This window comes from Trachymyrmex cornetzi, unplaced genomic scaffold (genome assembly GCF_001594075.2).
Source record: "Trachymyrmex cornetzi isolate Tcor2-1 unplaced genomic scaffold, Tcor1.1 scaffold371, whole genome shotgun sequence".
Classification (NCBI taxonomy): domain Eukaryota; kingdom Metazoa; phylum Arthropoda; class Insecta; order Hymenoptera; family Formicidae; genus Trachymyrmex; species Trachymyrmex cornetzi.
In genome coordinates, this window is record NW_017298440.1 from 426,850 (window position 1) to 439,420 (window position 12,571).

The 12,571-nt window shown below is 30.4% G+C and overlaps 4 protein-coding genes across 7 annotated transcripts in view; 3 read left to right on the top strand and 1 right to left on the bottom strand.

The window, feature by feature from the left end:
• LOC108763627 (phytanoyl-CoA dioxygenase-like) overlaps window positions 1-1,266 on the top strand; it is a 144,475-nt gene extending 143,209 nt beyond the window's left edge. For both annotated transcript variants that reach the window (XM_018511412.1, XM_018511411.1), the window contains 3 exons: window positions 308-421; window positions 522-672; window positions 789-1,266. In XM_018511412.1, coding sequence (XP_018366914.1) covers window positions 308-421; window positions 522-672; window positions 789-1,207 — 684 coding nt within the window. In that variant the 3' untranslated portion in view covers window positions 1,208-1,266. The remainder of the gene's footprint in view (window positions 1-307; window positions 422-521; window positions 673-788) is intronic.
• A 210-nt stretch (window positions 1,267-1,476) lies between these two features.
• LOC108763640 (phytanoyl-CoA dioxygenase-like) lies at window positions 1,477-2,456 on the top strand. The gene is made up of 3 exons (XM_018511447.1): window positions 1,477-1,599; window positions 1,700-1,850; window positions 1,967-2,456. Exons 1-3 carry the CDS (start codon window positions 1,477-1,479, stop codon window positions 2,383-2,385), a joined length of 693 nt encoding a protein of 230 aa, XP_018366949.1. The 3' UTR covers window positions 2,386-2,456.
• Window positions 2,403-7,309, bottom strand: Swt1 (Swt1 RNA endoribonuclease). Of its 2 annotated transcripts, none has more exons than XM_018511445.1 (13): window positions 7,173-7,309; window positions 6,064-6,613; window positions 5,822-5,989; window positions 5,435-5,697; window positions 5,013-5,255; window positions 4,703-4,924; window positions 4,395-4,622; window positions 4,118-4,316; window positions 3,930-4,048; window positions 3,701-3,858; window positions 3,281-3,421; window positions 2,931-3,163; window positions 2,403-2,469 (listed from the first exon to the last, which is right to left on the bottom strand). In XM_018511445.1, the coding sequence occupies exons 1-12, from the start codon at window positions 7,299-7,301 to the stop codon at window positions 2,941-2,943; spliced, it is 2,643 nt and encodes an 880-aa protein (XP_018366947.1). In that variant the 5' UTR covers window positions 7,302-7,309; the 3' UTR covers window positions 2,403-2,469; window positions 2,931-2,940. The 2 variants fall into 2 exon arrangements, with proteins under 2 accessions (XP_018366947.1, XP_018366948.1); XM_018511446.1 differs by having other exon boundaries at window positions 2,447-2,469; window positions 2,942-3,163.
• Window positions 7,310-8,623: 1,314 nt separating this feature from the next.
• Window positions 8,624-12,327, top strand: CDC50 (cell cycle control protein 50A). 2 transcript variants are annotated; one of them, XM_018511406.1, is made up of 5 exons: window positions 8,624-8,796; window positions 9,513-10,346; window positions 10,518-10,683; window positions 11,063-11,119; window positions 12,069-12,327. In XM_018511406.1, the coding sequence occupies exons 1-4, from the start codon at window positions 8,745-8,747 to the stop codon at window positions 11,073-11,075; spliced, it is 1,065 nt and encodes a 354-aa protein (XP_018366908.1). In that variant the 5' UTR covers window positions 8,624-8,744; the 3' UTR covers window positions 11,076-11,119; window positions 12,069-12,327. The 2 variants fall into 2 exon arrangements, with proteins under 2 accessions (XP_018366908.1, XP_018366905.1); XM_018511403.1 differs by lacking the exon at window positions 11,063-11,119.
• Window positions 12,328-12,571: the final 244 nt, after the last annotated feature.

A 12,571-nucleotide genomic window follows, 5' to 3' on the forward strand; every position in this document is an offset into this window, starting at 1 on the left:
ATTATCTTCGGTATCGTATGCATTAACAATTTAACTTAACAAAAAAAAATATTTTTTCTTATTTATTCGTGCTAGTTTTCTTTATGACTTATCGAAATATATATATATACAAAAGCACACTAATATAGGGACAGGCACAGTAATTGGGACAGTTACCCTATACAACTAAATTTTATAAAACAAAACTATATTTTTGTTAATTTTGAAACATAACCTTTTGTTAATGTTATATAACTGAAACTATAAATGATATTATATTTATTATAATATCACGAAAGTAATGATTTTATGATCTCGTATGTTTCAGAATAAGGATAAGTATTTTTTGGATAGCGCTAATAAAATAAGTCTTTTTTTCGAGTCTGAAGCTCTGGAAGAAGATGGAAAATTGAAGGTTCATCCAAGAGTGTCGTTAAACAAAGTAAATTGGCTTAAAAAAGTTGTTTAGTTTAATCAATTCTCATAGACACGTACTTCAAAATACTTTCTTCAAAATTATTTTACGGCTTTATAATTTTCAGGTAGGTCATGCTCTTCATTGGTTACACCCTACTTTCAAAAAGTACACATTCGATGAAAGAGTCAAAGAAGTTGCTTTTCAATTAAACTATGAGGAACCGGTGGTGTGTCAATCAATGTACATTTACAAAAATCCTGGAATAGGCTCGGAGGGTAATTAAATAATTTTTTAGTTATATACTTTTTAGTTACATAAATATAACACAAGTATGTTATATGTCTAAAATAACTACAACATTATTGAATGCAAAATTCTTATTTTCTTATAGTTACGATGCATCAGGACGCATCGTATTTATATGTTGAGCCAATGAAACTCGTGGGTTTTTGGATTGCATTGGAAGATGCAACACTAGAGAACGGATGTCTATGGATCGCCCCAGGTTCACATCAGAGTGGAATACATAGGCGTTATATGAGAAATAAAGATTCAAATTCTCAAGAATTACTAATTTTCGATAGGCCAGCGCCTTGTTATCCATTAAGTAATTTCAGACCAGTACCAGTACGCAAAGGAACTTGTATTCTTATCCATGGTCATGTGGTTCATTTTTCTTATCCAAACAAGAGTGAAACCTCGAGACACGCTTACACTTTTCATGTGATTGAGATGAAACATGTATCGTACTCGAAGGAAAATTGGCTTCAACCTCCTGCTGAAGGTTTCGCGAGTCTTTATAAAAATTAAATATATTGTATTAACTGTGTTAAGAAATCCATTGTTTATTACACAATCGTATTATACTTCACAATATTCGATATATATATACAAAAGCACACTAATATAGGGACAGGCACAGTAATTGGACAGTTACCCTATACAACTAAATTTTATAAAACAAAACTATATTTTTGTTAATTTTGAAACATAACCTTTTGTTAATGTTATATAACTGAAACTATAAATGATATTATATTTATTATAATATCACGAAAGTAATGATTTTATGATCTCGTATGTTTCAGAATAAGGATAAGTATTTTTTGGATAGCGCTAATAAAATAAGTCTTTTTTTCGAGTCTGAAGCTCTGGAAGAAGATGGAAAATTGAAGGTTCATCCAAGAGTGTCGTTAAACAAAGTAAATTGGCTTAAAAAAGTTGTTTAGTTTAATCAATTCTCATAGACACGTACTTCAAAATACTTTCTTCAAAATTATTTTACGGCTTTATAATTTTCAGGTAGGTCATGCTCTTCATTGGTTACACCCTACTTTCAAAAAGTACACATTCGATGAAAGAGTCAAAGAAGTTGCTTTTCAATTAAACTATGAGGAACCGGTGGTGTGTCAATCAATGTACATTTACAAAAATCCTGGAATAGGCTCGGAGGGTAATTAAATAATTTTTTAGTTATATACTTTTTAGTTACATAAATATAACACAAGTATGTTATATGTCTAAAATAACTACAACATTATTGAATGCAAAATTCTTATTTTCTTATAGTTACGATGCATCAGGACGCATCGTATTTATATGTTGAGCCAATGAAACTCGTGGGTTTTTGGATTGCATTGGAAGATGCAACACTAGAGAACGGATGTCTATGGATCGCCCCAGGTTCACATCAGAGTGGAATACATAGGCGTTATATGAGAAATAAAGATTCAAATTCTCAAGAATTACTAATTTTCGATAGGCCAGCGCCTTGTTATCCATTAAGTAATTTCAGACCAGTACCAGTACGCAAAGGAACTTGTATTCTTATCCATGGTCATGTGGTTCATTTTTCTTATCCAAACAAGAGTGAAACCTCGAGACACGCTTACACTTTTCATGTGATTGAGACGAAACATGTATCGTACTCGAAGGAAAATTGGCTTCAACCTCCTGCTGAAGGTTTCGCGAGTCTTTATAAAAATTAAATATATTGTATTAACTGTGTTAAGAAATCCATTGTTTATTACACAATCGTATTATACTTCACAATATTCGTCGTCTCATTCTTTCTGTATAAAAAATAACATTAATTTGTATACAATTCAGAAGAAAAATAAAATCAATTTTTCATAATTTATATAGCCACAAAAAAACCAAAAGCATCAATGAAAAAACGTTACATATATATAAAGTATTACATATGCAAACGATACATTTTCAGAAGATTTATTTATATTAAATTTATTAATAGCACGCGCACACACATACACACATAAGTACAAAAAAAACTTTTCCTCAAATAATACACTTCTCGTATATGCAATACAATCAACAAGAGAAAAATAATTCTAAAATTTTAAACCTAAGAGTAAAATTGCAATAATTTTCATTGATACTATTGATATCACAGTCACCCTTATAAAAATTTTATTTTTATAGTAATATTTTTATACTAATTATAATATATAGTAATATTTCGTTCAAATATAATTAAAAATAATAAATAACATAATTAAAAATAGTAAATTACAAAATACGTACTACCTATGGGCAGCTAATGCACAAAAATGCGAAGTTAATTCTTGTAGCTGTCTTAAACCAGTGCTTAATATTTCTTCTTTTAACTTGACACAACAATATATATCCAAAGGTGTTACATCAAATGTTATTCTGTCTCTTATGTCAGGCAAAAATGTATTTAAATTGTACTGTAAGCTAAACAATGTCTGATGTCTTATAGAATTTTCAGCTTGCGTCAGTAACCTAATTACAAAAAAAAGGTACATAAATATACTATATGTAATATAATGCAAAATAACATGACACGAAATTACATATTTATCAGTAAAAATATATCGACACTATTAAAAAATAACTTACTTATTTAGATTTTGTGTCAGATCAATTACTTTTCTAGTAATTTCTGATTGCAGACGTTGTACGCTTGCTTGTGATAATGATGGATTTGCAGAATCGAAAGTAAAGGAATATGCCATTCCTGCATTACTGCATGCCAAACCACTATTATGGAATAAAAATAAAATAATTATAAAAAAAAGAAATAACAGTATTTTCAATATATATCCCATTTGCATTAACATAATATTTAATTCAAATGTGATATGTATTAATAAATACTTTTTTTTCATAATATGTACATATATATTATGATGATGCATGTGGCTCCGTGTGAATACGATTTACTTATAATCAGTGAGTCACAGGTTCGATTCCGACTTCATCACATACACTATATGTATATATGCACACGTACACGCACACAAGTAGAGGGATTCTTACCATAGGTCACGCGCGAAAGTATAAATTTGCTGGAAACAGTGAAATACTTTTTCTGCTCTCGTTTCTTGTTCTTGGAAATTTTCCGCGATGCCTATTTTGTCGTGTAATTTTTTCAAATCAATATTATCGAAATATTTTTTATATTTTTGCTTGAGTTCCTAAAAGTATGAATTTTTTTTAACTCTGTATCGTAATAACAAAATATATTCAAATATATAAAAAATGTTACGGTAATAGCATTAAACGTTTCTGTCAGGGGATCACAGTGCTTATCTATGTTAACCATTTGTACTAAATCACTGCACTTTTCTATAATATATTCCATATCTCGCAATTTTCGACCACCAACTAAAATATCAAATTAAATACTCAGTTTGCAAAATGTAGTTTTAGTAGATTACATGTGTATAAATATACCTGGTGTATGTTCAAAAGTATCGAGTAATTCTTTGAGAAGACGTTCAGCATCACGTCTTTGGAACGATTCGCTAATAGCGGCAATCCAGTGCTTTATAGCACACTTTAATGCAGTTACTGTAGTCCACGGTGGCTTTATAATGACATATATCTGCCACTCCGCTTCTCCATAAATTTCTGACATTTGTTTTGTAATAATCTGAAATTAAAATATTGATTTTATATATTTGATACATAGGCGTAAAAACTGATTCATGATCCAATGTAAGATGCATACTGTTGACAAAAAGTTTCTCATAATTAATTTTGTATCCTCAAAAATATCATCCGTCAAATGTGATTCTTCCATTAAAATAGACCTTTCATCAGGATCATTATTCAAACGGTTGACTACTGCATCCGTATCAAGATCATCTATTTTTTCAAGTGAATCATGACGCCCCAATGCCAATATATTATATATCATCGCCTTAGTACAGAGATTTTTGTCATAAGATAATAAGACCTACAAAATAAAAATAAATATAGCATTGTTATTCTTTTATGTATAAACATGTCAAATAACATGACAGAAAGATAACTTGCCACTGATTTTTGTAATTGGGAGATTTGTAAGCAACACTGAAGGATCTCATCATCTGGGCAATCGAGAGAAAAATCTTCTTTATTTTTCGCTGCTTGTTCTCGTGTTTGTCCTATGACACGTGGATGTTTAGAGGAAAATTGCTTGTGGATGAAAGATATAGCTTTCCTGGCTTTTATCGATAATTCATTATTAGCTCCATTACCCTTAAAGTAATCTAATTCCTGTTGTAAAAATTATTTAGAAAAAATGTGTATGTTAAAATCTTTAAAAAGATGACAGAATTTTGACTATACTGTATATTATACTTACACATATCACAGTCCATGGAATTACAATAAAAGGACGTGGATAATTCTTAAATACTGCATCTTTCGCTTCTTCAACAATTTCAAGGTTTGACAAAAATACATTTGTATCAATAACAATGTAGAGTGGACCTTTGCCGTGTGATTCTGTATTATTAAATTGTGTCAACTCTGCAGCATTTTCTGACACACAATTTGTTTCATCTATACGATTTTCTCTACAAAGTTGTGTTCTGACAACTTCCACCTATACTAAGAAAAAGTATGAAAGTATAAAATTTAATTTAAAAAATATATTTTTATAGTAACTGTTATATAAAACAAAAATAGTCAATATTGAACAAGATATGTAATATCACAGTGGCAAAATATACTCATATAAATTATGATTGCTTAAAAAATATATTTTAATTATATGGATCATACTTGAAGAGCAATTTCTTCATCTTTCATTGGTTCCCAATCCATTTCTTCATATAAAACTTCTTGCTCACCCCGTTCTATTAATTCATCCTTTGTTGTATTTTCAGTCTTATTTGAATTTTTTGTTTGATTACTTTGTTGAGTTTGTGAATTATCATCTTTTAATGTATTAATATTTCTTTCGCATATTGCATCTTTTAAAAGTCTGTTATGTAATTTCTTAAGTCGTATGTCAACATTTTTATAAACATTTGATCCTAAGCTGCCTGTAAACATAAAATATAAAAACAAATATTTTGAATCTTTACTGATAAATACTAAAACATAAAATATAAAATAACTCTACTAAAGCATAAAATATAAAAAATATATGTTATATTATATACCTACTGGAATTAGATGAACTTCTGCTTAGCTTTTGAGGAGACTTCTTGGTAATTAAATCAGCATCACACATTTCCTTAATTTTTTCCTTATCAACATTCAAATTTGTTCTTAATCTTTGCATACGTTCTTGTGCCAAGTTTTTCTTTAAAAACGATTTTCCTCCTTTTTTTCCTAAACACAAAATTAGTTTTACTTCTTTATAATGGTGACATAATAATTAAATACATTTGTACAATTGCATTTACTTGAATTTTGTTTAGATGATTCCTGAACATTTTGATTCTTATTATGCCACTCAATATCATGTGCATTTCGAGTAATAATTTTTTGATGTATATTTTCATCTCTTTTTTCTAATGTTTTTGTTAACTTCTGATCTACGATATTCTGACTTTGTTTTTTATTCATAGCACCTTTTCTTAATGGTTTATTTAGACTAAATGTGTTTGAACTTCTCTGCTCAAGTTTTCCACGAAGTGGTACTTGTGGTATTCCTTCATTATTATTTTTAGCCCGAGAATTCACTGATTTATCATCCTTTAACTTTGAAGGAAAGTTTCTTAGAGAGATATTTGTCTTATTTCCCACTACCTTTGTACATGAAGCTTGTGGCAACAAGGGAGAAGATTTATTTTTGGTGTTTAATCTTTGCAACGCTTTCTCTCTAACAGCTTTCATTTGCGGAGTCTCGATAATTTTATCATATGCATCTTGATTAGATGTTGCCTTTTTCTTAGCATTAGATGCCATTGTACTGCAACATTCCTCTTCTTGATGTTTAGTTATTGAAGAAGACTAAAATAAAAGTTTTACAGAATTAAGACCTTTTAAAAATTAAAATAAAGACATCTAAAAAAGAAATTTGATGGTACTATTTTATGAGATACTGCATGATCTCAATTTGATGCTTAGTTTACATCATCCAATTAGACCATTACCTATATGATAGATATTCTTGTTTAATTTATAAGATTAAGGGGCCAATTCTGTAACTCTTAACGACAGTTTGTTGATGTTGCTCAGATATTATGTAGAGTAAAAAAAACTGTACAATGACATCAACAACTGTCGTTTAAGAGTTACAGAATCGACCCCTAAACAAAGATACCGATTGTATAGATAGCAGCCTAAACATATAGTGTAAACTAGGCCAGTGTGCTAGGGCTTCTTTCCTGAAAAATATTGCATACGAAAATTCTATAGCATATATATTATGTAAATTTTTGTATGCAATATAAATTCAAAAATAAACTTCCTGACGTTGAGAGTTGGATTTTTGAGCACCAGCATAAAAAGGCATGTTGACATGTTTAACAGATTACAGTACGAAAATATATTATGGAGAGAAAAATACCCTGATGTTATCCAATGGTGGTTGAATCCACGAAGATTGATTAGTTTTCACATTGAAGTAATATACTCTGTCTGGATGACTTTTAGAGTTGACAATAATCCAATCCTTCGGTAATTTATGCTTTAACATGTTGAAAAAATGCGTATCAGGAAATTTAATGAGTCCGTACTAATAAAGTTGGATTTTTGAGCACCAGTATAAAAAGGCATGTTGACATGTTTAACAGATTACAGTACGAAAATATATTATGGAGAGAAAAATACCCTGATGTTATCCAATGGTGGTTGAATCCACGAAGATTGATTAGTTTTCACATTGAAGTAATATACTCTGTCTGGATGACTTTTAGAGTTGACAATAATCCAATCCTTCGGTAATTTATGCTTTAACATGTTGAAAAAATGCGTATCAAGAAATTTAATGAGTCCGTACTAATAAATCATCCTTCAACGATCGGGAGAAATGAATAATCCTTACTTTCCTTCTGCTCAGCGATGAGCGACCCTCAGCTACCCTCAACCAAAACTACGGAAAAACAAAGGTATGTTCCGGAAATCAGATGTCGATAGTCATAAGGTGCATCCAGAAGCACGATCGCTCACTGAGTGCTCAGTGAGCTCTTGTACCTGTTTGGTCTATATTTTTAGATCTAATGGAATATGCCAATCAAAGCAAGAGCTCACTGAGCGCTTAGGCTGTGGTCAAGTGGTCTGTTTTCTGTTCCTGCACTAGATTGCACTAGAAGTCTCTTTCTCGCTTTCGACAAATATCAAAAATATACCTATTTCACTTTAAGTTCCAAAAGTGTACACTGATTCAGCCACAGAAAATAGACCTAAAATCTTGCTACAAATGCTTTGAAGAGTTTGATGGACCAATTCGAAGAAAGAATTTTATAAACTGACCAATTAAAAACCGTTTCAAAGCGTTTGCAACATCGCGTTGACCATATGCTGAATTGGGGTGATCCCGATTGATCACGGCTCGATTGGACACCACCAATCACAGCGACCAGGTGCCTAGGAGCTTTGTAGTCTCAAGCGCTGTGAGTGGCTTGTGTCCAATTGAGCCGTGTCCAACTGGGTGCCACCCGTTTCTTTTCAAGAATAGACCCCAGGGGCTCTATTCTTGAAAAGAAACGTATACGAAAGTCTAGGGAAATGCTACAGTATATGTTACGTATACTGTAGCATTTCCCTAGACTTTCGTATACGTTGCTTTTCAAGAATAGAGCCCCTGGTGGAACGCAGCCCAAGCCGCACTCCAGAGACTAGAGGTGCGTTCCGTAACGCGCATGATGCGCATGATGCATCCATTGTCCTTGTTTAACATTTGGTGTGCAACAAGGATAAACGACGCATTATGCGCATCATGCGAGAAACGGAACGCACCCTACGTGTATATCAGCCTTTATTTGTTTCGTTCAATGAAAACGGTCATTACCTAATGGATTCGTAATTTCGCAATGAATGACGTGTGACGCCTTTTCAGTTTTCTGTCATTTTGAGACGTATGTATTAGGTTATTGAAAAAATATCGAGATTTATTCAGTGTTTGTCGTATTGCTAAATCATGACGTCCATCAGCGAAGTTGATGCGATGCCTAAATCGAAAAAACCATCGGGTGAGCATTTCAATTATCATTAAAGAGTCAGAAAACAAAAGCCAAATGATAACTTAACGATCGACGAACTTTTTTTACTGATAAATCTTCAACGATATCGTGCATTATTTTTCTCGACGATTGATAATACCGAATTAATTTTGTAGATTGTCGAGATAATTTTGAGTACAATTTTACTACATTTTCCCGAATTGTTCAAATAACATGTAAATAATTTTAAAATTTAATTATTTAGTTATTAATGCGAAAATTAAGTAAAATTCGACTGATCTTTTGTATGTTTTTGAAGCAAAGAATTAGAAAGGGCATCAATTACATAAAGATAGGATATTAATCGGTATCATACCTAATATTTATGAAAATACATAATCCTATACATATTATTTTATTTACAAATTGCTGATAGTTAAGGCAATAAACATTCGTCAAACAAATCTAGGTGTCATGTTATAAAAAGTAATTTTTGAGGTGATTGTGCTAAACTATATAATTACAAAAGCAATATGAAGGATCTAACAGAGATAACGTAAGAATGAATCTGTAGAAGATCTTTGCTCTGAATAATCTTGTCACCCTTATTAAGACATTATCACTATAATATATAATGTCAGTAAAAACAATCGAAGGAAGAAACAAAAAATTGATATATCACAAATGTTATTGATATGTTTTGAAATATATTTGTAATACATGTTATCTAATTTGACTGTACGCAGATAGTGCATTTAAGCAACAGCGATTACCAGCCTGGCAACCAATACTCACAGCTGGTACAGTTCTACCAACGTTCTTTGTGATAGGAGTTGCATTTATACCAGTTGGCATAGGATTACTTTATTTTTCTGATGAAGTTAAGGAACATATTATAGATTATACTAACTGCAACTCCACCAATATTACTAGAGATGATGGATTGCCTAAGAAGTGTGCAGATGTAATTGCAGAATGTAATAATTGCTCATGCAGATGTGAAATAAATTTTGAGCTAACTTCAGAATTTGCTGGCAAAGTTTACATGTATTATGGCCTGACAAACTTCTATCAAAATCATCGTAGATATGTAAAATCTCGAGATGACAATCAACTGTTAGGACAGTTGCATAGCACTGTTTCCAGTGATTGTGAACCATTTGCCTATGATAAAGTGAACGACGAAGATATGGTACCCATTGCTCCATGTGGTGCCATTGCAAATTCGCTTTTTAGCGATGAGTTGACGCTATATTCTGCAAAACATGGTGGGCCAGTACCATTATTAAGAACTGGCATAGCTTGGCCATCCGATAAAAATATTAAATTCAGGAATCCAAAGGGCGATCTAAAAGAAGTATTCAAGAAATTTGCCAAGCCTAAGAACTGGACTAAACACATTTGGGATTTGGATCCCACCAATAAAGAAAACAATGGTTTTCAAAACGAGGATTTAATTGTATGGATGAGAACTGCCGCATTACCGACTTTCAGAAAACTCTATCGTAGGATTGATCATTCTCAAGATGGCTTTAAGAGCGGTCTAGTTCAAGGAAACTACACTCTTAAAGTTGTTTATTGTAAGTCATGTAAACAAATTGAATTATAAAAATAATCTAATAATTAAAATAATGTAATAAGAAATACAACTTGGAAATTGTAAAATAAAGAATTGAAGATTGATGTGTCTATCATATATATTTTATTTAAACATGAGAGAAATTAGATGATGTTTTGAATATTTTTTTCAGCATTTTCAGTATCCTCCTTCTATGGAAAGAAAAAGATGATTTTAAGCACAACTTCACTTTTGGGAGGAAAGAATCCTTTCCTTGGCATTGCTTACATTGTTGTAGGGAGTTTGTGCTTATTGCTGGGCATAGGATTACTCATTATACATATTAAATGTTCTAAGAGGTAAATAAATATATTCATATATTATATCTCCCTTTCACTTGTCCATCTACATTCTCTAAAAACAACATATAAGACATCCGATTTAATAACGTTCTTTATGTGGTGAAGGAACATCTACACGAATTACTGAACATGGTCATAAAAAAAACTAACAATAAGATATATGCTAACATCTCTAATGTTCACAAATGTATTTAAATTTTATGCAATATTAAACATATTTAAACAATTTAACATGCATTAATTTCAATCCAATATAATCACTTGTGATTTACATAATAAACAATCTCTCAAGTTAGATCAACACAGAGACACATATTTCATTTTTTTTTTTTCGTAACATGAGTTGATAATATAATATTTGATATATGTTATACAGCAAACTAATGTAAAGACGACTACAAGAAATTATTCTTAGGGCACCCATGTATGTCTTGTAAGTGTTTGTGATATTGTGTTATGTCTATCCTTAATAATTGACACGTAAAAGTTGTCTTGATAAAATATGACCAATCGGGCAATGTTTCTTGTTATAACTTCATATGAAATATCAAGAAATTTGTAAAATATTTTACTAACATTTTACTGAAAAAAGAAAATAATAATTAGCTCGACTAGTCATATTTCGTGTATTGTATGCTTTGCCAGAATGTGTGTGCAGTTTTTGCTATATTTTTCAGAAAAGAATAAGGTATTTGTTTTTAAAATGCTATTACATGTATTTTTTTTTATATTAAATGGCAGATAGGAACAATTTTAATTTATAAACAGCACTATATTGTTTTATTATTTATATAAAGTGTGCAATATATAATTATATAAATAATGAACAATAAAAGAACAAAATAATTCCATATAATTGTAGTTGTTTAAAAGTAATGATACATATATGAAACTGAGAAGTTATAATGAACTGTTTGGCCTACTAATTTCATTACGTACTTGTTTTGTGTTTTCGCGTCTTAAATATATTTAGTCGTATGCACATTTCAAAATCGAATTTAGAGGTACGTGCACTTGTTTGTGTTTTTGTGTATTGGCACAAAATTAAGCTAAAGATACTTTCAATATCCCCAAAAATCAGCAAAATTATTACTAAAATTTCTTGTCAGTAGGACGTGAATTACATTCGATTCAAATTCAATATATGTATATAATATTATATAAAACGTAAAAAGCATGTCGCATGTTCTGAAAAAAAGCATTTATTTAAACTCTACAATGCGTATATATTTCTAATTTACACGTATCATTACATTTCGAAGCATTTTGATTTCCCCTGTGCTTTTATATTATTGTTGGGTTTTATTTTATTAGCAAACCGAAAAATCGCGTATAAATTTTCTTTTGCAATCATCACATACAAATATCTTTTTTTTTTTTAGCACCGCCGATATGATCAATGTGACTCCAACTACAGAATATCATCATTAGGAACGATTCGTTTACTTGAAATGAACGTGATTTCATCAGTATATAAGTTATTGATTATCATAGAACGAGTGAACTTTTTATATTTAACATTGAATTTCGTTTGTCAGCCATGAACGGATAAATACGGTAAAGCAACAAACTAATCAAAAATTTCTTATTTAAGAAATAGTTATCTTTTAAAGTTTCTAACTATATTTTAGTATCGTTATATATACATATAACATACACGATAGAATTTTCAAAACTGAACATATATACTTGAAATTATATTTTACTTGGAATTCTACTGTAAATTTAAAATAGAATAATTATTTGAAACTTAATTGACAAACGAGTATCCATTGCTGTTAAAATATTTAATTTAGTTATGAATATTCTATTATAAAATATTGTATATCAGCAAAGTAAACAAAAGTATTATGTAAATGATTATACATTGCTGAAACCAAATGTT